Source organism: Microcebus murinus, chromosome 18 (assembly GCF_040939455.1).
Source record: "Microcebus murinus isolate Inina chromosome 18, M.murinus_Inina_mat1.0, whole genome shotgun sequence".
Taxonomy (NCBI): domain Eukaryota; kingdom Metazoa; phylum Chordata; class Mammalia; order Primates; family Cheirogaleidae; genus Microcebus; species Microcebus murinus.
This window is the reverse complement of record NC_134121.1, coordinates 37,557,199-37,583,405: the sequence shown is the minus strand read 5'-3', so window position 1 is coordinate 37,583,405 and position 26,207 is coordinate 37,557,199. Positions and strand designations below refer to the sequence as shown.

Here is a 26,207-nt window from a genome sequence, read left to right as displayed (position 1 = left end):
TAAGGCCAGTTATATACAAAAACTGAAAACATAGTACAGAGTTCCCATGTACCAATTTCCCCTTTAACATCTTACATTATTGTACATTTATTACAATGAAACAATACTGATACAAATACACTGTCATTAACTAAAGTCTATACTCTATTCAGATTTCTTTTATTTTTACCTAATGTTCTTTTTCTGTTCCAAGATCCTACATTACATTTAGTCATCATGAATCTTCACATGTAAGTCTTCATTACATAAGTCATCACAAGACTCCTCTGGGTAGTGATAATTCCTCAGGTTTTCCTGTTCTTTGATGACCTGAACAGTTTTGAGGAATATTGGTCAGGTATTTCGTTGACTTCTTTTATTGCGATTTGTCTGACAGTTTCCTCATGAGGGAGCTGGGGTTACCGTTTTTTGGGAGGTACATCGCAGAGATAATACCAAGGATACATACTACCAACATGACTTATCACTGTTGATGCTGACCTGGACATCTGATTGAGGTAGTGCTTATCATGTTTCTCTACTGGAAAGTTACCCTTGACCCTGGGCCATACTGTACTCTTTGGAACAAAGTGACTATGTGCAGCCCACACTTAAGGAGCAGGGAGTTATGCTTCCCTCCTTGAGAGCACAGTATTTATTTGGTATTATTTGGTATACTTCTGCACAGATTTCCTCCCTTTTCTGAAAAAATTAGAATGTCTTCATTTTTGATTTGAGATTTTCTCATGATTAGTTTCAAGTTGTACTACCTAACTGATGCCGTCTTTCTCAGGCTATCAAATCCAAGAGGCATGATGCTCATCTGCCCCCTTGTTGGTTACCTTACTTGATCACCTTGTCTAGGTGTGGTATGGTCTCTCCACTATATTTTCACTATTTTTCTTCTTTCAATAAGCAATCTGTGGGGAGACACTTAAAGACCATGCAAATATTCTGCTCATCAAAATCTGACTGGAGATTTAGCTCAATCTTTAATTAACTGTGATGATTTTCCAACCCCAGCATTCCCTCTATATTCATTACTCAGCATTTTTCTGTAAGGAATAGCCCTCTTTTTTCTCTTATTTATGTATTTATTTATTATAGGTATCAACCCATGGATTTATACTTTTCAATGTTTTTAATTCATTATTCTCCTTAATTATCTGGGGGCTCAAACTGTCCCAGATTGGGCCAGCAGGAGGCTCTTCAAGCCGCCTGAGACTACTGCGCCATTCTGACATGTCTTACCACTTTTTGAGCAATTCCTTACTTTCTGGCACAAGATATTCCAGGCTTATCTTATAATCATTTCTCTGTCCTGGCCCTGGAATCAAACATTTCTTCAGAGAGCTTTGGTTTCTTTAAGTGGGGAATGACTTTAGAAATAAAGATCTGGGTGTTCCATGTGTTCATTGCTATTGGGGGAGGTCTTTGCTTCTGGGCCTTTTTAGTGGACACAGTAAGAATATGTACACACCATGTATGTGACATATGTATACACACATATATTTTAGAAAATTATGAATTCATTCTTAAACCTCCAATTCCAATCATTCCCACAGGGCTTTTTTCTTGATTTCCCACGTCATATTTGTGTCTATTTCACACTGTACCACTACAAAAAACCAAATCACTTATTTCTTTGGAGTCACTTTTCCCCAGACTGAGGGACACAGTATTTAAGAGTTATTTGGATTATTTATTTCCCCCTTCTTCAGTGTGGTTATGTTACTGATTTTAAATAAGTTGGGTTTGGTTTGCTTTTGGTTTTTAGTCTCTCCCATCATCATCCTTATTGAATTAATTTGATTTTTAGGGGACTATGTGGAAAATCATCATGCTTGCAAAAATAAAGAACTACACAGAAAGGCCTAACTCAAACAAATGTCATTTCCTTCTCTGCCTCACCACCCACTCTTGTAGGTGGGTAACCAACTTTATAGCCTTTTGGTTCCCCATTCTTTGGTAAGTTTTGAAAAAGTAAACAGGTATACGTACAGGTATACAAATGTTTTCTTATTTCCTCTTCTTTACTGCAAACGTATGATACGGTGTTCCTTAATTTCAAGGTCAAAGTTCAGGGCCCTTTTGCTTTTTCCAATTTTTTTGGTATGGGACGTTCTAAAGTTTTCCTGATATACGGACAATTTTTGTGAATCTTCTGTGAGAGAGTATATTCTCTATTCTTAAGAACATACGTGAAGATCTGCTTTATTATGGTGCTTAGATCAAATTTATTCATATATAAATATTCATATGAATCATATATTCATAATATAGATCTGCTTTATTATGGTGTTTAGATCTTACTTATCCATTATACCTATCTTGTGGTAAGTGTCAGTCTCCTATTTTTAGTGTTTCTTTTTATTTCTCATTGCATTTCCTGGAGTTTTTGCTTTATACAGATTGTTGCTGTGTTTTTTGGTGCATGTTTATTTACAAATGGTATCTCTTTGTTGTGAATCATGATTTTTAGCATTATAAATTTTCCTCCTTTGTCTCATTTAATGCTGCTTTGGTTTGACTTCTACTTTGGTATCAGCAGTGTTAATCCTGCATTCTTCTGGCTTCTATTTGCCTGGTTTATCTTTGTCCATTCCTTTAATTTTAGCCTTTGTGAGGGTCTGTTGTTATAAAGTTGGTTTTTAATTTTTGAGCCAATTTTAAAATCCTTCTCTTTAGATTGGGGAGAGAGATCTCATTGATATGTTTAATCTCAATTCTGTCACACTATTTTATAATTACTGTGTATATTATGCACTACCATTTTTTTCCATTCGAGGATGGTTTTCTCTGTCCCTTTAAAAATTTCTCAGTGTTTTAGAAGGTTTGTATTTTTTCCCCTAGTACTTATCTTTGTGTTAACATCTTTTATAGTATCTAGAATCTTTTTCTTACCTAATCTTTTCTATTTGGTCTTTCCATTTTAGATGGTATCCTTTGTCTCCCTTATAATAAACTACAGTTATTAATCTCATTCTAGTTTTCCTTTTTCTTTCCCTTTTCCCTCTTGATTTTTAGTTGCATTCTTTTTACTTTTTCAGAACATAGAATTTTAACGTATTATTCTGTCTCTACTCTTGATTTTAATCTTAGCTCAAAAACATATATAAAATACTTATTGCCAGTCTTTTTGCAGAACATTTCCCAAACATTTTTTAGATGAAGCTCTTTTAAGAGTTTCCTTAGAAAGAGTGAGTATAGTATCCCGAGTTCCTGCACTTTCCAAATGGTTTTTCTATAGTCTTGATACCCGAAGGACAACTGGCTAGACAAAAATCCTTGGTTAACAGTTACTTTTCTTATGCTGCCCCACTGTTTTGCTTTGTATGTTGCTTTTTTCAAAATTTTAACAGAAATTTGATGCTAGTCTAATTCTCTTGCCCTGAAAGTCACTTCATCTTTTTGCCTGAAGATCCTCAGAATTTTGCTGTATCTTTACAGTTATATAACTTTACTAGAATATATCCTAGAATGTATCTTCTGATATGAACTTTTTTTTTTCTTTTGAGACACAGTCTCACTTTGTTGCCCAGGCTAGAGTGAGTGCCATGGCATCAGTCTAGCTCACAGCAACCTCAATCTCCTGGGCTCAAGTGATCCTCCTGCCTCAGCCTCCCGAGTAGCTGGGACTACAGGCATGCGGCACCATGCCTGGCTAACTTTTTGTATATATATCTTTTTAGTTGGTCAATTAATTTCTATTTTTAGTAGAGATGGGGGTCTCGCTCAGGCTGGTTATGAACTCCTGACCTCGAGCGATCGGCCCTCCTCGGCCTCCCAGAGTGCTAAGATTACAGGTGTGAGACACCACGCCCCGCCTGATACGAACTTTTGATGTATGGATTCAGGTCTCCTTTCACTTTCACAAAATTTTCTTGGATTATAGTTTTAAGTGTTTTTATTATTTTTTCTTCTTAAAGAACATCAATTATATATATTAGACTTGTGATCTATCTTCCATTTCAACTTTCTATCTATCAAAAAAATCTTATTTTCATGCTCTTGTTTTCCTGCTTTTGAACACCTTTTATTAAACATGCATTTGAATCTGTCTCGTAGGAGTTTTCATTACTGATACAATTTTGTTTTTCCTCTTGAGTTTAATCTATTTTGAGGTCATTTTCTCCAGGCTTTTTGTTCCTTTCTGTTCTGAATTTCTTGTTTCAAAATATTTATTAATGTTACTTTTCATATCTCCAAACATTAGTTTTAGGGTGTTTAATTTCACTTTGAGTTATGTTAGTGTTCTCCTGCTTTGAGTGTGTGTGTGTTTTGTTTTTTATTTTATTTTATTTTATTTTTTTTTTTTGAGACAGAGTCTCGCTTTGTTGCCCAGGCTAGAGTGAGTGCCGTGGCGTCAGCCTAGCTCACAGCAACCTCAAACTCCTGGGCTCGAGTGATCCTTCTGCCTCAGCCTCCTGGGTAGCTGGGACTACAGGCATGCGCCACCATGCCCGGCTAATTTTTTATATATATATCAGTTGGCCAATTAATTTCTTTCTATTTATAGTAGAGACGGGGTCTCGCTCAGGCTGGTTTTGAACTCCTGACCTTGAGCAATCCGCCCGCCTCGGCCTCCCAAGAGCTAGGATTACAGGCGTGAGCCACAGCGCCCGGCCTGTGTGTGTGTTTTGGATGGCTAGATTTTCCTTAGTTGAAATGCTTTTACTCATATATTTCTGCTTATTTTTATAGTTCTATATGGATATAATCCATTCTTTTCTATTTCTGTTATTTCATGTTGAGAGTTCCTAGTTCAAGAACACTCTCTTTTCTGAATTCAGTTTTTCTTTCTTTTCCTGAAGAATTTTTCCTCTTCCTTCTTTTTCTTCATTGCTGTATCTCTAAAACACCATGTCTTCACCCTCTCCCTATCAAGCAATGTTTATAAATTAAGACTATCAATTCTGGTACTGCTTACCTTCAAGCTCTTCTCTATCGCTAGAGCTATGAACTATTTAAACTCCAGATCTCTGTTCAATGTTTTGGAACTTCTTGTGTATTTTCTCTTTCTGGGAGTGGTTTTCTGTACTTATTTAATTTCTTTACCTGTAAGTACTTATAAATTTTTACGTATAGGTAGAGAAATAAACCAAATTTATCAATTGAACTCTTATTATTTCTCTACTTTTAGGTAATTTGAAGATTGTGGTGATCTGTTTCCTGGTAATGCTGAAGGCATGGGTGGTATGTGATTTATACGTGCTACTTGGTTTTACAGGTTTATAGGAAGGTGGGTGGGAAAGCTGGAGTGGCTGCTGGCATTATTCTCCAGATATAGAAGTTTACACATACTCATTAAGTAGTATATTAAAAATTATCTTAAATATATTGCTTTTGCCATTTTCTGAAACATTTCACCTGTCATCAGATTCATATTTTCTGTCATTGAACACAGTTTTCCAGAGTAAGTTGTCTTCGTTTTTATATAATTTGCTTCAGAAACACATTTTGTCCTATAGGAGTCTATTTGTAAACTCAGTAATAACCTTGGACCATTTTTGTTAGTGATCTGTGAAAGATTTGTTATGATTATTATTACAACTAATATCTATAGCATGCTTAGCATGTATCAGGCACATTCTAAGCACTTAATATGTAATAATGCATTTACTCTTGACAAGGTATATTACTCCCATTTTACAGATGAGGAAGCAGTAGCCCAAATAGGCTTAGGGACTTTCTCAAGACCATACAGATACAATGAACACTAATAACACGAGTCACAGGAATAATCTGAAAACTTAAATTTTAATTTCCCTTCTGTTTTTTCCTTAATATTGGTTCTGTCAGCTAACCTCTGTAAGCATAGAAAACAAGCATTATATAAGGTTGTTTCAGGTAATGTACCCTCTTGAAAATTTTTGCTTTTCAAAATAAAACTGAAAATCACATCAGATGACTACTTAATATCTCAAATATAAGGTGATGGGATGATTGCAGGTACAGAAATCATGCTTTATATTTGGGTGTATATGATAACTCCTTATTCACCACAAAGGAAGCCAATAGATAATGTCTAAAATTCATGCAATAAAAAAATAAGCCTAATATTTAGAATTATGGAGATAGATACTAGATGAAAAAGCTGACAGAATGAAAGTAGTTGTCTCATCAGAGCTGAATTGGGGTGAGAAAAAGACTACTGCAAAAGACTCTTTTGGGGAATACTTTTAGCATTGTTTAAAATATAACACAAACATAGCATAATAAATCACAAAATATAGTATAAGATATAGTATGACTCACATTTTATTAAAAGAAAACTATGCACTGGCACAGGCATAGATAGATATATCTATGCTCATTTATACGTGCATTCAGAAACATCTTAGAAGGCACAGCTAAACTCCTAACAGGGTGAAAGTGGGATGAGAAGATGAATCTACCTTTTCTGTATTTATTTTCTTTTTCTAAACAGCAAATGTACATCTATAATGAAAAATAAAAGGTTCTTATAGTGACAAAACATAAGGGACCATAAATCACAGAATTTCATTTTCCTGCTGTAATTGTCACCTAGATAAACCTTCCTCTCTATGAAATCTACAGAAGAATTAAAAGGTATACCCATTAACATATGGTATAATCAACCACAAGTTCCAATGAAATTGTAAATTTCCCTAGCAGAACTCACAGAAAATATTTGAGATTCTAAATAGAGGTGCCAATAAATATACAACCAGGTAACAGTATAATTTCAATATTAATAAATTCATCAAAAGTTAATCAACTCTTCATCATCCAAACCAATTGAGAGCAGTGACCCACATGATTTTCAAAGTTTTATGTTTAGCCATGGAATGTATGTTTTCTGAAACCTTAAATTTGAATGTTGTATGCATGAGATCACAAAGTTCAAAATAGAAATACAGAAATTAATAGATATTCTATGATGACTAAACTTAGTAGGAGCTAGAGAGCTATTTAGATCTGCAGGACTCTTCCTCATTCCACTATCATAATGGAAAGCAGGGTCTGGCATAACGATAAAACTCATTAGTGTAAACAGAAATGCCTTCATTCTTTCTAAGTTTACTATTATAAGGACAAGAAATGGTAAGGATTTGGGGCTTATTGGGTTTTTGTTTCCCACAAGTTCAGTGTTAAAGAATAAATTCGTGTCAATGATACAATCAAGAGGAAACTGAAAGCAGTAATATTCTGAATAACTCACCTAAACAAACTGAAAAGTACCCAGGAGAATGACAGGAGAGAACAATATTTTATATAACAATCTTCTAAGATTTAAAGCAACAGTGAACAAAAGGAAGTTATTCTTTGATTTATAAGAAATACAAATTTCTACCACTTTGGGTTCAACTTCTGGTTCTATCACTGTTATGACTTTGAGTGTAACAATTACTTGGACCTTAGTTTCCCTCTCTTCTAAATAAGGAAAACATCACTTACCACACGGGAAGGATGTATGATAAAATAATTCACATGAATGGACTTTCAGTTCTTCAGAAGAAAGCTATGAATCCTTAAGTATGCACCTGAAAAGCTAATTAAAAATAAGATGACCATATCAAAATTAAGTCTGAATCACACAGTGGCTTAGAGGGTCTATGAGATAATTACCGGCTATCAATTTTACCCCAAATAACAGAATTCATGCTAAGTCTGGGTCTGTAGTACAAATGTGGTTTGAGCAATCAAACACGATCATTCATTAATATGATAATTTAGAGGAAATAAGTTATACAGGTTATTCAGTGTCATGTTGATTTGATACAACCTAAAAATGTTTGATATAAAATGATGACATTCTCTTGGTGTTTATCTTTTAAAAATATATTTGGAGCTGGTTGCTCAAAAGATATATAATCACTGAACAATAATAACTATAGGGTGTTAATGAAACAATTCAAATTGGGTAAAACACATTTATGTACACAGGGGGATACTTCTCTGGTATATAAAATAATCTGTAACTATCAAATTAAAGTTTTAAAGTCTAAAAGTACAGTAACAGATTACAACAACCAATATTTATTGAGCAATATATACAAATCATTATGCTAAACACCAGAAAAACAAAGAAGTATTAGACTTAATTTGCCTGCTCTATAACTAGGCTGTAAGATATGGCCAAATAATTGAGCCACAATGATTTAAATAAACTAATGAGTACTATATACAACCAGTTTTATAAGAATAGGAGTAGGAATTAGATAATATAATGAAAAGGATAAAAGAAGGGGATTCTGGGAAGATATGTTAGCATTTTAACTATCCTTTCTAGCAGCCTGCATTTTCCCATGCAGTGGTCATCACATCTGAGTGGTGGTTTATGGAAACTTTGGAAGGGAGGCAGGGCTGATGCTCACCCCATATTTCAGATGAGAAAAATGAAGCTCAAAGAGATTAGGCAATTTGCCTAAGATCACAGGTCAGGACTTGGCAGAGTCAGAGCTAGAAACCAGCCAGTCTGCTGACTTTGTCCAGAGCTTACTTCTACTACACTAAATCTTAAATTATCAATACTAAAGGGAAAACTAGAAGTGAGATTGAAAACCTCCTAATGGAGTGTTTCCTTAACCAATCTGATAAAAAAATTTTCTGGGGCATATATTAAAAATAGATTCCTAGGCCCCAATGCAGACCTACTGAATAACCTCCAGTAGACAGGTTCTTTTTTAATAGGAGCCCCAAAGAGGTGATTCTAGTGATTGATTAAGCTTGGAAAATACTGTTCTATAGCTGCATATCCAGTATGGCAGATGTTTGGCTACTTAAATTTACATTGACTAAAACACTAACAAAAAACTGAGTTCTTCAGTCCCATTAGCTATATTTTAAGTATTCGATAGCCATATGTAGCTAGTGACTACCACACTGGACAGTATAGGTGTAAGACATTTCCATCATGGAAGAAAGTTCCATTGGACAGTGATGATTCCAGACCAAGCCTTCAACTGTGATGAGAAAACTGAGGTACAGGATCTTCAGCAACAAAGGCCATGGAGCTAGTAAGTGGCAGAACAGCACTATAACCTCATCTGTCAGTGCCCTTCCTATCGTATTACATCATTCTACTTCATATTCAGGGTTTGTTCAAATGGGAGTTATTTCCTTTTCACTTTTTGTTGTGGGTTCCAGCAAAGCAAGAAAAATTCTAAATTTGTGTGGGTGTGGGAAATCCTTAAAACAAAGGATTAAAGGATATTCTTATTAAAAAAGAATAATTAAATCTAAACTAATTTGCAATTTTTGTATAAAATCAAAAGTCATCTTGGATAGTGGAGAATACCCTGTTAGGAAACACAGCTTATTTTAACTATTTTCAGTCCTTCCTCTTTCCATTGTCTTGATGTTTTCTTTCTTAGATTTGAAACCCCGAGACTAATGATACATATTAACTGACTTACCTTGAAATTCTAAGTGTGAAAGGTTAAATTTTATACAGCAAACATTTTAAAGATGAAAAATTAAGAAAGAAGGAGCAACCCAAAGAATGTGACTTGTCTAATTTTAGAATGTGGTCACTCAGACCACTGAGCACTCTTGGCTTTTAATAATACACTGGTTTAGTATTTATGATATTAATATGTTGTTTATACTTCTAAAGTATAGTTTTACTATCTTTTGACCACTATGTTTTAAAACAATTTAAAATAAACTGTTTCATTTTAATTTTCAACATAGTTAGACTAGCATCTGAACATCTAGAAAGATTTAGATGATAAGGTCAACATATAACTAGCCATAAAAAATACATCAATGTCTTCTTCAAAAATAAAACCAGTTGTTCCTGTCTAGTATGTTTAGAATGCAAATGTCTCCAAAGGCAGTTAACTATAGTCATGATAGTTCATGTTTAAAGTAAGCAGGAAAACAACTTGGAACTCCATATTAATTAAAAACTTTAAAGACACAATTCTTCAGCTCTCTTAATTTTTTTCCACCATCTAATATTTAATTCTATGTTAAATTCTAGTAAAAATTTAGGAGAAATATTTTATGTCAAAGTTTACATAAAGTTAAAAACTGGATGATTAAAAAATATGGCTCAACATAAGACACTAAGAACAGATACTTATTCAAGACAGATGTTGCCGTAATTTGCAAGGTACTGACAAGCCTTGAGTATGGGGTGCTATATAAATAGAAGCTACTTGTTATTCAGAGAAGGAGGTGGTGCAAAAAGAGACAGCTATTTTCTTTCTAAACACTCTGGTGTTGAGGTAAACAAACAAAAAATAAAATAACAGTCTAACCAGACAAGAGCAAAGAAACAGTCTCTAAGTCATAAAAGGGAGAGAGAAAAAAATGTCTAACCTTTCAAACAGGAGACTGGGGGGGGGGCTTAAGATAAAATTTATTTGCTGGCTTTTAGACCAGATGTATTATTTCTACATTGTATCTGTTATGTCTTGACTCCCACTCCACTATATTAGGAAAACATGTGCTCCCAAGATTCTTATGCCAACAAAACTACTTTTGGGGCCAGCATACCTCACCAAATGAAGAACTAAAAAAAAAACACTGAGTGACAATAGTTTCAACTGAACTATCCCAGCAACCAAGTGATAAATACTGGTGCATATTAATGTAAGGAACACTAAAAATATTGTAAACACCAGGCAAATATAAATTTCAAATATCATGAAAGAGTTGTTTTAAAAAAAAGGAAATAAAACATTCGGAAGAGGCACTTGAAGAAAAGACCAGCTTACAAGGAACGCAGGTCAAATTGGTGGAGGGGAAGCGGTTCTTTAAATCATCCCTCTACCAGATGATGCTTCTAACAGCTTCAGTACTATCCCCAGGAGGCAATTTTAGGCATCTTTTGAAAAAGTGATTTAGGTAACAAGCAAATGTGTCTTGTGATAGGAGAACTACAAAGATGATGATGAAATTTTTGACTTCCAAAAGATGCACCAGTGAGAGAATATAGCCATGAAATCTTCAGATTGTAATTCTCTAGTGAAAATATCAATCATCTTCAGACATGTAAGCCGGCACACTTGAAACTGACCCAGCAAAGTTTTCAGCTGGCCCTCACTATCTCTCAAACCCTCCTTCCTCCACTTCCCTGCTGTTCTTTCCTGGCACACAAAATATAGGCCAATGAGCAGTGGGTGGGTGAGGAGGATGTGAGAGAAAATTTGAGAAGTAAAAAAAAGGAGCAACTTAACCGGGACATGAATGAGACTGAAGGGTTTAATAAGGGCAAGCAAACAACAATTTAGAACTACTGAAAAACAGAACGGGCTTTCCTGGGCAATAGTGAGCGCTCAGTGTTTGTAGGAGTTTAAGCAGAGGCTAGATTACCTACCACTTATCACAGAGGCTGCAGAGGGGACGGCTGTTTTGGGTGACCTCTAATGTCTCTTCCGACTCTGAAACGTTAGGATTCTTATTTTACAAAAGAGAACGCAATGGTCACAGAAGCCCATCGACTTGGAACGCTTTTAAATTAGCTGCCTTGGCGGCTGCTTCCCAAACATCACTCCCACCTCTCCCTCCCGCACGTGCCCACCCCGCCCCCTTTCAATATTTCCACCTCCACGTGCAAAATGCCTCGCGGCACTGGCCCCAAGTCGGATAGGCACATTTTCCCAGAAAAGCAGCAAAACTATTTCCCCCTCACCCCTCCGGTGAGTGAGAACTCCACTCTCCCACCCTGAGAGGCTAAAAAAGGAAAAGTCTCAGATCCAGTCTTTCTCCCCCAGCCAGAGCAGGGGGCAGGGGCGGGACGCAGAGAAAAACTTTCTTGTTACATTTTTCTTCCAGAGAGTAGAGGGAATAGAGAGAACCCCAACGAGTCCTGGGCAGAGGGGGTGGGGGGAGGGGAACCCCTGAATCGTTTAACGGCTGGTAGGGGGAGGGGGGCTCCGGAGGTTGAGGGGGCGTGGGATGGAGAAGCAGGCCTGGGAGCGGGGTCAGGCAGCTGCAAGGTTCCTGGGGTCGGGGAGCTGCAGGAGTCCCCCCCACCTGGCACACAAAGCGGCTGCCGCGCTCGGCTCTCACCAGATCCTTTGTGTTTTCCATCAGGGCCTCATGGGTAGGGGTTGTCCGTGCTCCCCAAGCCCGCGGCGCCCCCTCCCCGAGCTGGGGGCAGGTGCCTCTCCCAGGGACTGCGGCGACTACAGGGGGCCCCCGGCTGGGCCCAGACCGGTGGCGGCTGCGGCAGCCCCCGGATTTCCCCCCTTTAACTCGGGTGGCCCCAGGATATCAACAACATTAGCATAGCCCTCCCTCCCCAGCGCGCCTGCGCCGTGACCCGCGCCCCGATTGGCCCACTTCCCTACATACCCTCCTCTCTCTCTTCCAGCGTGGGACCCTCGGCAGGCTCCGTACTCTAAGGACTGTACCAAGACGAAGGGTGGGAAAGGTTTTGGGGCTTGTGTTAAGTCGAGCCGTTAAAGTCTGAAGGAAGAGTAGAAGTTTCATTCAGTCATTCCAGTTTCTACTCTGGCTTGTTTGCGGTCCTTTCAGTTTGTTGCAGCTGCGAAGTTGTGCTGGGAAAATTTTCCACTCCAGTCACGCCGCCTCCCCCTACACCCGGAAGATCGGCCCTCCCAGAGGAACTCCCCCACGGGGAGGGGCTGGAGAGGGAGTGGGAGTTACGTAGGGAGGGAGTGTTGGTCACGTGGCGAGAGGCTGCGCAGGCTCCTTCCGGCCCCCCGGGGCCTCGGCGGCTGCGGAAAGCGAGGCGCCCCGGCGCATGCACAGTGAGGTTCCACGTGAGCGCCTGCGTTTCTTCTCAAACCTAACGATGCCGCCGGAACGGAGGAAACGAATGAAACCCGACCGGAGGGCCGCAGCAAGGCCGAACCGGAAGACCCAAAAGAGGCCGAATTGCAGAGCCCGAGCGGGGCCGGGCGGGCCGCCCCGAAAGGCTGCCTCTTCATCCCCCCGGAAACCGCCGGCCCGGCTAGGCGCGGCGGCCGCTGCACTGGCGGTCGCGGCGGCGGAGGAAGAGAGACGACTCCGGCAGCGGAACCGCCTGGCGCTGGAGGAGGACAAACCCGCCGTGGAGCGGTGCCTGGAGGAGCTGGTCTTCGGCGACGTCGAGGACGATGAGGACGCGCTGCTGCGGCGTCTGCGGGGCCCGCGGGTGAGGGAGGCCGCGGCGCGCGGGCTGGGCGCGCTCGGGTGGAGCGCGCGGTGGGCGGCGAGGCTCCGAGGGCGGAGCCTGGGCGACCTGCGGCGGCGAGAAACGCTCAGGTGGGAGGGAGCCCGAGAACACGGGCGCCGAGGGGCGCGGCTGCGCGTCCCTCCCCTCTCGGCGCTAGACTGAAAGTCTCTGGAGGGCGGAGACCGCGCCTTTCTCCGCCCCCGAAGGAGCCGCTGCATTTGGTGTCCCTTTGTTTTGCGCACTGTAGTCGTGAGCGTCCTTCAAAACTAGGCTCCCCTATTCTCTCCCCAAACTCAGCGTGGTGTTTTAATTACCTCCCGTGATTAATTTCTTGCCGTGATTCAGGAGTTCACTTTCGTTGATGGCATTAGTTCGTGTGCACGGGCCTGGGAGTCTGCGTTTTAACAGTCTCCCCACGCGATTACGGGACACACTTTTGGGAATGGTCGCGTGTTCGTCTATTCAACAAATATTTTCGAGGCTGGGCGCAGTGGCTCACGCCTGTAATCTTACCACTCTGGGAAGCTGAGGCAGGAGGATCGCTCAAGGTCAGGAGTTCGAAACCAGCCAGCCTGAGCAAGAGCGAGACCCCCGTCTTTACTAAAAATAGGAAGAAATTAATTGGCCAACTAAAAATAGAAAAAATTAGCCGGGCATGGTGGCTCATGCTTGTAGTCCCAACTACTAGGGGGGTTGAGGCAGAAGGATTGCTTGAGCCCAGGAGTTTGAGGTTGCTGTGAGCTAGGCTGATGCCAGGCACTCAAGCCCGGGCAACAACAAAAAAAACAAAAACAAATGTTTTCGAGCCTGTTGGATGCCAGGTACTCTTCCTGGCAATGGCAATCACTAAGTGATTGATTATACTTTTTGCACACTTTTATCACTCCTTTATTTTATACTTTGCTTTTCTTCCAAGATACAGAGGCCTAGGCATTATTCTAGGCACTGGAGAAGACTGGGCACTGGACAAAACTGACAAAAATCCCTGCCCTCTTGGATCTTGTGTAGTAGTGACAGAGACAAGGTAAAGGAGGAAAGTAAAATTCAAGTATATATTTTTTTTTTTTTTTTAATTTTTTTTTATTAAAAAATATGGAACGCTTCACGAATTTGCGTGTCATCCTTGCGCAGGGGCCATGCTAATCTTCTCTGTATCGTTCCAATTTTTTTTTAGTATATGTGCTGCCGAAGCGAGCACGATTCAAGTATATTGATAAGTGCTGAAGAGAAAAAGAAATTCGGGAAAGAGAGATCAGCGTGTGTAGAGAAGGACTGAAGTTTTAGAGGCCCAGGAAAGCATCACTGAGAAGTACTCAGTCAATGTTTGTTGAATGAATGCTGACCTAGAATGTCAGCTGATTGCCAGAACCTCCATTTGGGTGCTTGTGGGAGAAGGTGCAGCAGTAATCTAGTCAGGAGATAGAGAACTGCTACTGGAAAAATGATGAACCGTGTGACGGTTTTATAGTCAGGAAAGGGAGCAGTCTACGGAGGAGGGGTTTGTTGGAATTTCAAACAATTTGTTGATCTTCCATTGGCAGTAGGCAAGTAGAAATCACTTAGACATTTCTGTCGTCGTTTTGGGAAAGCTCAAATTGGCTTTGAGGGGTATTCTGTGGTGTAAATTTAGATTTGTGAGTACTGCATAAAGTTTCTTAAGGAAGTAGGTAGTCAAGGTCTCCTAAAAAAAGTGGAGATAGCTTGGACTCTGGTCTGCCTCTGGTCCTGTAATTGTTGTAGTTCTGGCATTTCTCCTGTTGCTTTTTTTGTCTGTCAATACCTTTTGTTCTTACTTGGTCTTTACCTTTCAGCATGTTGGTTTTCTCTGCTCGAGTGTTTCATCCTGCTTTGCCTTTCCAACCAGTGGTGTCATTCTCTGGTCTCATTTTCTGCTTCTGCCTCCAGCTTTGGCTGTGGTAGCATTCCATCCTGTTATTCCATCAGAGGGCCATAAAAAAGCATTCTACAACTCATTTTACTGGAAGGCATGTGTGTGTGGCACCATGTGATAGGAAAAACTCAGTGCTTGAGGACATTTTGTCTACTGTAGGTTAAAGGACATGAAGACTCAGGTGACTCAGAAGTGGAGAATGAAGCAAAAGATAATTTTCCAACTCAAAAGAAGCCAGTTTGGGTGGATGAAGAAGATGAAGATGAAGAAATGTAAGTTACCTAACTTTTCTTCCAGAATCCCTCTGGACACGTTAGAAATTATTTTCTTTACAAATTTGTGATTATGTGAATATTTGAGAAATATTTGAAAGCATAGAAAAGGTCATTCATCATTCATAATCCCACCACCAAGGAGAAATGATTGTTAGTTAGCATGTTGGCATACTTATGTCTCCTGTGTTTTCTCTTCTGTGCTGTATAGAATAGGTAAGAGAACACAACGTTTGGAGTCAGACTTGAGTTTGCCTTCTAATTTGGCCAGTTCCTACTTGACCATGGGCAAGTTTGGAGCCTACCTTTTTTTATTTGTAAAATGAGCATAATGGTAGTAACTATATCAGGAAGCTATTGGGATTAAATGAAATAGTACATGCAGAACTTTTAGTACAATACCTGAAATTGAGTAAAGACTAAAGAACTAATTAGCACTATATATACTTTCATGGATGAGGATGTACTGTATACTCAACATTTTACTAGAGTGCCATGGCATCAGCCTAGCTCACAGCAACCTCAAACAATTCTGCCTCAGCCTCCCGAGTAGCTGGGACTACAGGAGTACCACCATGCCCAGCTAATTTTTTTGTTTTTAATAGAGATGGGTCTTGCTCTTCCTCAGGTTGGTGTTGAACTCCTGAGCTCAAACAATCTTCCTGCCTCTCAGAGTGCTAGGATTACAGGAGTGAGACACCACACCCAGCCCATTTTACAGCCTACCTAGTGCTCCCAAAGCTCTCCATAGCTCAGGGAGCTCAGGTCACTGCTTAAGCCCCGCCTCCTGTCAGATCAGCAGCACAGGAGAACCCTACTGTAAACTGCACGTGTAAGGAATCTAGGTTGCTCCTTCTGAGAATCTAATGCCTGATGAGCTGAGGTGGTGATACTAGTGCTGGAGATCAGCTGCAAACACATATTATCGTTAGAGAGGTTTGACTACACAATAAGTGCAATGCACTTGAATCATCCTGAGACCCCCTGTCCACGGAAAAATTGTCTTCCATGAAGACGGTCCCTGGTGCCAAAAAGGTTGCCAAAAAGGTTGGGGACTGCTAAACTAGATGATCTGAAGAGAGATTCCTTTTTGTTTCAGGAAAAACAGATACTATACATATGAGGAGTTCACATGTAACAAATCTTGCTTGACATGTATTGTTCCATGAGATGTTTTCTCATGCTACTAAAGGTAGCAGCTATTTATGCTGACTTTTTAAGTCATTTAAAATATGCTGTTCTGTTTTTATATAGGGTTGACATGATGAATAATCGGTTTCGGAAAGATATGATGAAAAATGCCAGTGAAGGTAAACTTTCAAAAGACAACCTTCGGAAGAGACTTAAAGAAGAGTAAGTGTCCTTTTTCATGTGATTTACCAAGAGATGTATATAACCAATGGTTTCTTCCGGTTTGTTTAGTCTTTAGCTGTAACATCTTGGATAGTCAAATTTCCATTTTGAAACAGCATTGCTTTTGGAGACAACAACTACGTATCGATATTTTGTGGGGCAGAGGGATAAAAAATTTGGAAAAATGGAAAGAAAATTTGGAAAAATTTTAGACAGTAATATTACTTGCATATTCATTTGTATATGGTAAACCATCTCTTTTCCATAATTCTATAATATGAAAAATTTCAGAAGTTTAAATAGCTGCCATCTGGGTTGAATGTTTTTGTTTGTTTGTTTTTTTAATAGTTTGCCGTACTTGCTTTATATATTTGAGGTGTGAGTATGTTTTCTCAGTCTATTGGGAGTAAAGTGCAGGTAACACAACACTTTACCCCTAATTTCTTCAAGGTGAATTGCCTAAGATTAAGACATTTTCCCTTCATATTTATTTATTTATTTCCCTTCATATTTACAATACCATTGTCATACCTAAGAAATTAATAGCTTAATAGCTCATATTGGTCCATAGCATGTTAGGAACCAGGCCACACAGCAGGAGGTGAGCAGCGAGTAAAGCTTCATCTGTATTTACAACTGTTCCCCATCACTTGCATCACTGCATAAGTTCTGCCTCCTATCAGATTAGCAGCAGCATTAAATTCTTATAGGAGCATGAACCCCATTGTAAACAACATGTGAATGTGAGGGATCTAGGTTGCATGCTTCTTCCGAGAATCTAATGCCTGATGATCTGAGGTGGTAATTCAACTAGTGCTTGGGAGTAGTTGCAAATATAGATTATCATTAGCAGAGAGGTTTGACTACACAGAGACCGTAATAAATCAGTTGCTTGCAGACTCATATCAAAACCTTATCAGTGAGTGGCAAGTGACAATGTAATAATAATAGAAATAAAGTGCACAATAAATGCAATGCGCTTGAATCATTCTGAAACCATTGTATTCACCCCCCACTCCCAAGTCTGTGGAAAAATTGTCTTCCATGAAACTGCTCTCTGGTACCAGAAAAGTTGAGGACTGCTGCCTTATCCGAAATTCTTGGGACCAGAAGTCTTTCGGAGTTTGTAATTTGGAATATTTGCATTATACTTAGTGATGTAGCGTCCCAAATCTGAAAACCTGATATGCTCCAATGAGCATTTCCTTGGAGCATCTTATTGGTGCTCAGAAAGTTTTGGATTTTGGAGCATTTCAGATTTATGTTACATTTAGCATTACATTAGGGGTTGCAGAATGGTGTTTTTTCTGATTCTGTCATTGTCCCCATACATAGATGATCTGTTGAAGTCCCCATACATAGATGATCACAGAAGCCTGCTGATTGTAAAAGGTTGTTTTTATTAAATTTACTGAACAAGAGAAAGGACTATCTTAATAGAACACCAATTTGGTAGAGTCTCGGTTTCTATGGAGGAGTTAGGGGAAAATATTTATGGATTTTGGGGTTGGGGTTAAGTACGTATATAGGTAGATTCAGGGTGGAAGTTAGTAGTTATGGTCTTGGGCAGGGATTGGTCAGAATTTTTAAATTAGGCAAGTTGTTGGAACCATTGTCTTTGGAATAGAAGTTTGTGCAGTTATTGCTGCTGTGGTTTGGAATGTGTGGTCTGCATGAGCTGGCTTTAAACAATTTGAGCTTACATAGGTTATGTTGCATGCCATGTTTTGTTCTATTTTGCAAGTCATGGTATGGTTTCTGTGCACATTGTTTTACTTTTCATTCTACATGTATTGGTGAACACTGGATTTCATCAGTATTCTTTGGGATTCCTGGGTTTTATTCAGTTTGTTATAATTGTAAGTCTTTGCTCAAATTGTCCAGATTCGGCCCATAGGAGCCCTTCCAACCTGTCTCCTGTGTTCTTGTTTCTTAGCTTTTTGGTCTCACAGAGATGTCCCAAGCTCACTTGGGCCTTTTCCTGCCCCAGAACCAGCATGTTTTTCCAGGAATCCTGGTTTCTTTTATTGGGAAATGATGTTCAAGAACAGGACACTGGATGTGGTTAATGTTATGAGACCACATCTCACTGTAATGTCGAATTCCTGGGCTCAAACAACCATCCTGTCTCAGTCTCCCAAATAGCTGGGACTATATACCATGCCTGGCTAATTCTTAAATTTTTTTAGAGATGGTGTTTTGCTTTCTTGCTCAGGCTGGTTTTTTATTTTTTTTATTTCATTTTTTTACTCTTTATATTTAATTTTTATTTTACAAGTTTATCCTCAAGAAACTGAAATCTACCAGGCTGATATTGAACTCCTGGCCTCAAGTGATTCTCCCATCTTGGCCTCTCAAACTGCTGAGATTACAGGTGTGAGCCGTTGTGCCTGGCCGTATTATAAAGATCTTACTGCTTCTAGGCTTTTAGTTGAACAGAGCTGGGGAAGTATGTATATTTTAAAATAATGGTTTTATATTGACACCTCCAACTGAAACTTCCAGATGTTTTAAAATATTTAAAAATATATTTATTTTTAGCCGGGCGCGGTGGCTCACGCCTGTAATCCTAGCACTCTGGGAGGCCGAGGCGGGCGGATTGCTCGAGGTCAGGAGTTCGAAACCAGCCTGAGCAAGAGCGAGACCCCGTCTCTACTATAAATAGAAAGAAATTAATTGGCCAACTAATATATATATAAAATTAGCCAGGCATGGTGGCGCATGCCTGTAGTCCCAGCTACTCGGGAGGCTGAGGCAGCAGGATTGCTTGAGCCCAGGAGTTTGAGGTTGCTGTGAGCTAGGCTGACGCCACAGCACTCACTCTAGCCTGGGCAACAAGCGAGACTCTGTCTCAAAAAAAAAAAAATATATATATATATATATTTATTTTTGTTTTTATTGATAACATTTTTTAACATTTCTAGAGGTTAAAAGTAGATTTATTGTGGTATAATTTGCCCATAGTGAAATTAGAACATTGCCATCACCCTCTAAAGTAGTATACGCCTTCATAGTCAACCCTTTCTCTTAAACTTATAACCCCTGACAACTACTGGTCTGTTTTCTGTCATTTAAGATTTGCATTTTATAGAATGTCATATAAATGAAATAATATAATGTATAATATTTTTTATTTATTTTTTAGAGGCAGGGTCTTTTTCTGTTGCCCAGGTTGGAGTGTGGTGGTGTAATCATTGCTCACTGCAGCTTCCAACTTCGGGGCTCAAAGGATCCTCCTGCCTCAGCCTCAGTACTGGAATCACAGGTGTGAGCCGCTGTGTGCCTGGCCCATTTTATAGGTTGTTGAATCTGAATTTACTTGAATTTATTATTTCAGACATTTTTTTCAGCTTTAGAAAATCTTTTCAGCTCAAAACCATTTTGCTTATTTCTATTTGCCCTTTTATTATGTTTATTATATTTCCTTTAAATACTTGAATGTATTTGTTAGCTATTTTAAAGTCTTGTGCGCTAATTCTGTCATACCTGTCGTTTCTGTTTCTGTTGAGTGATTTTTCTTCTGGTTATAGTTCATGTTTTTCTGCTGCTTTGTATGTCTACTAATTTTGATTGTATTCTGGGCAATGTAGAATGTTGGGTGAATGTTACCTTTTGCTTTTTGGTTTGGCAAGGCAGTTAAATGTCTTGCACATCAATTTGATCCTCTCAAGGCTTTTAAAAAAATTTTGTTAGGGCAGGTCTAAAGTACCATTTACTCTGGACTGGTTTAGCCGCACTGCTGAGGTATGACCTTTCTGAATCTCTGCGGAATGCCACAAGTGTTCAGTAAGGACCTTCACTCTGATTGGTTGGAACTCAAATGTCTGAGCTTTGGTATTGTGCAACTTATAGCTCCCTAGTAGTTCTTTGCCGACCTCATGGAGTGTCATCCTTGAGTGTGCAGCTTTGTATTCAGCAGAATTGTCATCAAACTCCTATGCGGATTTCTGGAGTTCTTTTTCTCCCTTCTCTATAGCAGGGGTCCTCAAACTTTTTAAACAGGGGGCCAGTTCACTGTCCCTCAGACTGTTGGAGGACTGGACTATAGTTTAAAAAAAAAATATGAGCAAATTCCTATGCACACTGCACATATCTTATTTTGAAGTAAAAAAACAGGCAAAAACACCCGCATGTGGTCGTAGTTTGAGGACACCTGCTCTACAGTATACTCCTCAAATTCCAATTGCATATCAGTCTCTTTCAAGTCTGATGTTTTCTCGGCTCTATGCCACGGTCTTATAAATGCCTTCAGGGGAAGATTTCAGGTGGTGATAGGGCTCATCTTTGTTATTTCACATCTCAAGGTATGCTGCTTATTGTCCAATTTCTGAAAACAGTTTCATTTATTTTGTCCAGTTTTCTAGTTTATGGCTAGTGGGCTTAGTTTGGTGAGCTAGTATGTCCTTTGCGTTAAAAATGAAAACAACTCTTTGCCCTCTTCCAATCCTTTAGAACACAACTATCATGCTTCTCTAAAAGCTTACTTTTTCCAGAGTGAAATGCTCCCATATTGTTCAAATGATATATGATGAAGCTTTGTATATTTTTACCAATCTGGTCATTTTCTTTTAGTCATGTTCTGTTGTGTGCTCTATGTACTATGGCATTGGTTATAACCTCAAAAGAGACTTCTCGGCTTAGTCCTCACATCTGGAATGTGTTGATATGAGCAAATAAGACAACCATGTAACTAGATGTAAATAATTAACAAATGTATACTCAGGTGTCTGGTATCCAGGACTAGTATAGGTGGACAGAGGTTCTCAAAAGTTTCTAATATCAAGAGGTTGGAACTATTCTGTGTGAGTAAAGATAATAACTTCTATTCTTAAAGATAGTAACTTCTTTGGAAGAGAGTCTTTACATACTCTGAAGTGATATCTATTTATATTCTTTAAATGTATCAAGCTTTATGAACATGTAATGGTTACAAAATTTTTTTTTATATTTTTGCTTAGATTTCAGCATGCCATGGGGGGAGTACCTGCCTGGGCAGATACAAAAAAGCAGAAAACCTCTTCAGATGGTGAGTATTGATACTGAGTATTGGTATCTCTGTTTAAGTTAGTTAGTCTCTGTTCCTGTTTTATTATTATTTGAGTGTTTTTATGAGACTTATTAAAACCTGGCATTTCAAATATGTCTTTTTTTTTTTTGAGATGGGCTCTCATTATGTTGCCCAGGCTGGTCTCAAACTGCTGGGCTCTGGGCTCCTCCTGCCTTAGCCTCCTGAGTAGGTGGGACTACAGGTGCACTATTGTGCCTGCCTTTTTTTTTTTTTTTTAATGTCTGGTTTTAAAGTCTGCCATTTCTCTGCAGGAAGCTCTTTTTTAATAGTATACAGCTTAATAGCATTTTCTACTGTAATGGAAATAAAGGGTAGATTAATTTTATGTTTCTTCTCAACAGAACCATAGTTGCATTATGGCATAGTATTAAGGAAAAGTGAGTATTGTTACTTTTTGATTCAGAGCTCTTGTTGAAGACATTGGCAGCTAATCTGGCTGTCCATTTGGAAATGGGAGTTCTTTATAAGGAGCACATAACAGATCAAGCCCAAATGATTAGTCACATTATAAAATCTGTTTTTTTTTTTTTTGAAACAAGAGTCTCACTCTGATGCCCAGACTAGAGTGCCGTGGCATTAGCCTAGCTCACAGCAACCGCAAACTCCTGGGCCCAAGTGATCCTTCTGTGTCAGCCTGTAGCTGGGACTACAGGCATGTGCCACCATACCAAGCTTAATTTTTCCTGTATATTTTTAGTTGGCCAATTAATTTCTTTCTATTTTTAGTAGAGATGGAGTCTCGCTCTTTCTCAGGCTGGTCTTGAGCTCCTGAGATCAAACAATCCTCCCGCCTCAGCCTCCCAGAGTGCTAGGATTACCGGCGTGAGCCACTGTGCTCAGCCATAAAAATCTGTTTTTCAACTTAAGGTTTTAAGTTGGGCTCATACTATAACACTTTTATGTTTTTTAGATCTTTTTGAGTTTAGATATTGTAAATATGAGTGGCTTAGCCAAGATCTGATCTGTGTGCTTGGAGTTATGAATTTTAGACTTAGAATTAACCTTTGAAATCCTTAGGTAGTTTGGAGTGTATCCTCTCACATAATGTAGGCCCCACCTTCCTTAGCATCCTTAATCTCTGATGACCTGTTTGATTGCCTCCACTATCACCTCTCCTTCCTTTCTCCCCACCCCTGACAGTCTTCATGGTGTTTAATACAGGGAGCCCATACCAGGAGCCAGTGGTTTATATAATTCTGTTAGAAAATTCAATCTGTTATTAAGTAGAAATTGACCTTCTGGTTTTCAGCCAGATGCTTTTAGAAGTTGAAGGAATCTCAGTGATGAAGCCCGGCTTTTGTCTATTGCAAGAATCTTTTCCACATTGTTATCCTGCTTAATATATCAAATAGTGTCGTAGTCTTTACTAGACTATTTCTTCCCCTTCTCAGCTTTTCTTTAGGAGCTGTTAGAAACTTTTTGCTGTTTTGAAATCTCTAGTCCTACCTTTTGAATATATACAGATTATCTTAACATTCTTTCTGTTATTTGGGAAATCTCTTTCCACATTTGTTTTTTAACATGTTAAACATTCCTTGTTCCTTTGACCATTTTTTCTATAACATATTTCTAGGCTCTAGGTCACCAGTTTGCCCTCCTGGATGAAATGCAATTTTATCATCCATTTTAGAGAGAAATGCAGCAATTTAGATTCATGTAATTGTAGATATTATGCTAGCTGTTGAAATAAAACCTCCCAGATTCCAGTGGCTTAATCCAGTTGAAGTTGTTTTTTCCATGTACATAAAATTGGGGTGGTGAGAAAGTGATGCTCTACTTTAGAGACCAAGTTTATAGAGGTTCAGCCATCTTTAGGTCAGATCTTACAAAGTTGCACAAGAAGTTGACATCCACTTGGCTTAATGGGGAGGAGAGGAAGGCTCATCCAAAGGAGATTTCTGTTGGCCTTTGCTGGAAGTGGTACATGATACTGTTGCCTACATTTTATTGGCCAGAACTCAATCACAAGGCCATATTAACTGTAGAGGATGCCTGGAAGTGTACTTTGGCTTTGTGCCTAGGAGAAAAAGATAATGAATTAAGTCAACAGTTATCCAGCCTGCCATCATCTGGGATATCCTATCCTAATTTAGTACCTTCATTTTACAGATGAGGGAGGTTCAAAGAGATAAAATGACTTGTCAAGGTATATTTACTGTTGGCAGAATGGTGACTAGAACTCAGCTTCACAGTTTTCTCCAATGTGTTATTTTTATCTGTAAATACTTCATTGATTTTTTTTTAAAAGAAAAGTACTCCCTTTTATACATAACCACAAGACTAACATCACACACCTCTGAAATTCAACAGCAATTCATTAATGTGGATTGTTTTGTTGTTGCTGTTTTATTTATGTCTACCCTCCCAGTCATTTTAACTTGCTTAGTATTCTGCTTAGACCTCATTGTGCTTTTTTTTTTTTTTTGAGACAGAGTCTCGCTTTGTTGCCCAGGCTAGAGTGAGTGCCGTGGCGTCAGCCTAGCTCACAGCAACCTCAAACTCCTGGGCTCAAGTGATCCTTCTGCCTCAGCCTCCCGGGTAGCTGGGACTACAGGCATGCGCCACCATGCCCGGCTAATTTTTTTATATATATATCAGTTGGCCAATTAATTTGTTTCTATTTATAGTAGAGACGGGGTCTCGCTCTTGCTCAGGCTGGTTTTGAACTCCTGATCTTGAGCAATCCGCCCGCCTCGGCCTCCCAAGAGCTAGGATTACAGGCGTGAGCCACAGCGCCCGGCCCTCATTGTGCTTTTGAACTGGTTTGATGCCTTTTGTAAATTTTGGAAATTCTCACCTATTAATTCTTCAAATATTGTGTCTGTCTTTCTTTTTTTTTTTTTTTTTTTTGAGACAGAGTCTTGCTTTGTTGCCCCGCCTATAGTGCAGTGGCATCATCATAGCTCACTGCAACCTCAAACTCCTGGGCTCAAGCGATCTTCCTGCCTCAGCCACCTGAGTAGCTGAGATTACAGGTGTACGCTACCATGTCCGGCTAATTTTTCTACTTTTTGTAGAGACTGGGTATCGCTTTTGCTCAGGCTGATCTTGGAACTTCTGATTTCATGTGATCCTCCCAGAGTGCTAGGATAACAGGCATGAGCCACCATGCCCAAAGCCTACAGCTAATTTTGAAATACTATCAAAACATCTACTGGGGGCTTAATTTTAATTACTGTATTTTTCAGTTCTAGAGTTTCCATTGGTTCTTTTTTTAATATTCTAATTCTCTGGCTCAATTTTGAATCTTGTGTTTCATTATTCTTTTTTTTTTTTTTTTTTGAGACAGAGTCTCACTCTGTTGCCCAGGCTAGAGTGCCGTGGTGTCAGCCTAGCTCACAGCAACCTCAAACTCCTGGGCTTAAGCAATTCTTCTGCCTCAGCCTCCCAAGTAGCTGGGACTACAGGCATGTGCCACCATGCCCGGCTAATTTTTTCTATATATTTTTAGGTGGCCAATTAATTTCTTTCTATTTTTAGTAGAGACGGAGACTCGCTCTTACTCAGGCTGGTCTGGAACTCCTGAGCTCAAACAATCGCCCGCCTTGACAGAGTGCTAGGATTATAGGTGTGAGCCACCGTGCCTGGCCATGAAACTTGTTTCATTTACTCTTTTAACATATCAAACATAGTATTTTTAAAGTTTGTATCTGATAACTCCATTGTCTAGTTCCTTTGAGGATTGTCTCATTTTTCCTTTTGGTTTTTAGTCAAGTTATTTTATCTCGTCAGTATTTGCCTGGTTACATTTTATTGAGTGCTGGACATTGTATATGGAAAATAATGTAGATTAATTAGATCTAGGATGATGACTTGTATGTTTGTTTCTAGGTAGATAGTTTGGCAGAGGGCACTAACAATCCAAGAACATTTTTATTCAAATGAGGAATTGTGAGAGTTCAACGCTAGGTTTCAGTTTTTGGAAGATTTTCTTATAATTCTTTGATTTTGCCCTTCATCCTAAGTGTAGCTTTTTGTGGCCCCAGTACAAAAAGCCTGTTGATTTACTGGACCCCTTCAAGATGCTGAGGGGGCCTTTTGGTGCTAGTTTTGCCTTGTTAGCCAAGTGTTTTAAAAAGACTGCTTAGCTTCTCAGCTGTCTCTACTAGAATCACCAATCATCTCCACTGGAAAAGCAGCCCTATTAGATCTTTTTGAAGTTCTGATACACAATTTGACATTAATCTTTCATTCAGCTGAAAGTTCTAGTTCTTTTTTGTGTGAGTCGTTAAGCTAGATCTGTTGTCCACCCTATTGCCACTTTTGCCGTAATTATACAAGTTGGCTCTTTTTAAATGAAATGCTGGTTTTAAACTTTTATTTTACTTCATCTTGTTTTAGTAACCATCTGTGTATGTGTTAGTCTTTCATTCCAGAGTCAAACTTTGATTTTAACTGTAGATGTTAAGTTGTGTTCATCTTTTTCCTCTCCTTTAAGCGTGTTTGCTGTTTTTGCTTTTACCAATTGCAGCTTTAAAAAAGTGATTGCAATTGGGAGGCTGGGAGGGGAGTTGAATTTGGAAATACAGAAGTTTGGGGTAGGTT

At 39.2% G+C, this 26,207-nt stretch overlaps 2 protein-coding genes and 1 non-coding gene across 8 annotated transcripts in view; 1 reads left to right on the top strand and 2 right to left on the bottom strand.

Moving 5' to 3' along the window:
• MBTD1 (mbt domain containing 1) overlaps positions 1-12,595 on the bottom strand; it is a 66,713-nt gene extending 54,118 nt beyond the window's left edge. For 2 of the 6 annotated variants that reach the window (XM_075994454.1, XM_020280974.2), the window contains exon 1: positions 170-4,280. The gene's annotated coding sequence lies outside the window, so the exon portion shown is untranslated. Of the gene's footprint in view, positions 1-169; positions 4,281-7,401; positions 7,496-11,272; positions 11,337-11,967; positions 12,197-12,252 lie in introns of those variants that run through there. The other 4 variants (XM_020280973.2, XM_075994451.1, XM_075994453.1 and 1 more) reach the window with 4 other exon arrangements.
• A 69-nt stretch (positions 12,596-12,664) lies between these two features.
• UTP18 (UTP18 small subunit processome component) overlaps positions 12,665-26,207 on the top strand; it is a 39,525-nt gene continuing 25,982 nt past the window's right edge. Inside the window, exons 1-4 of the mRNA XM_075994455.1 lie at positions 12,665-13,057; positions 15,129-15,241; positions 16,496-16,594; positions 21,553-21,620. Of these exons, the coding sequence (XP_075850570.1) occupies positions 12,665-13,057; positions 15,129-15,241; positions 16,496-16,594; positions 21,553-21,620 (673 nt within the window). The remainder of the gene's footprint in view (positions 13,058-15,128; positions 15,242-16,495; positions 16,595-21,552; positions 21,621-26,207) is intronic.
• On the bottom strand, positions 14,165-14,276 carry LOC142862244 (U6 spliceosomal RNA). Its single transcript, XR_012913320.1, has one exon. It is a non-coding gene; the product is annotated as a U6 spliceosomal RNA (small nuclear RNA).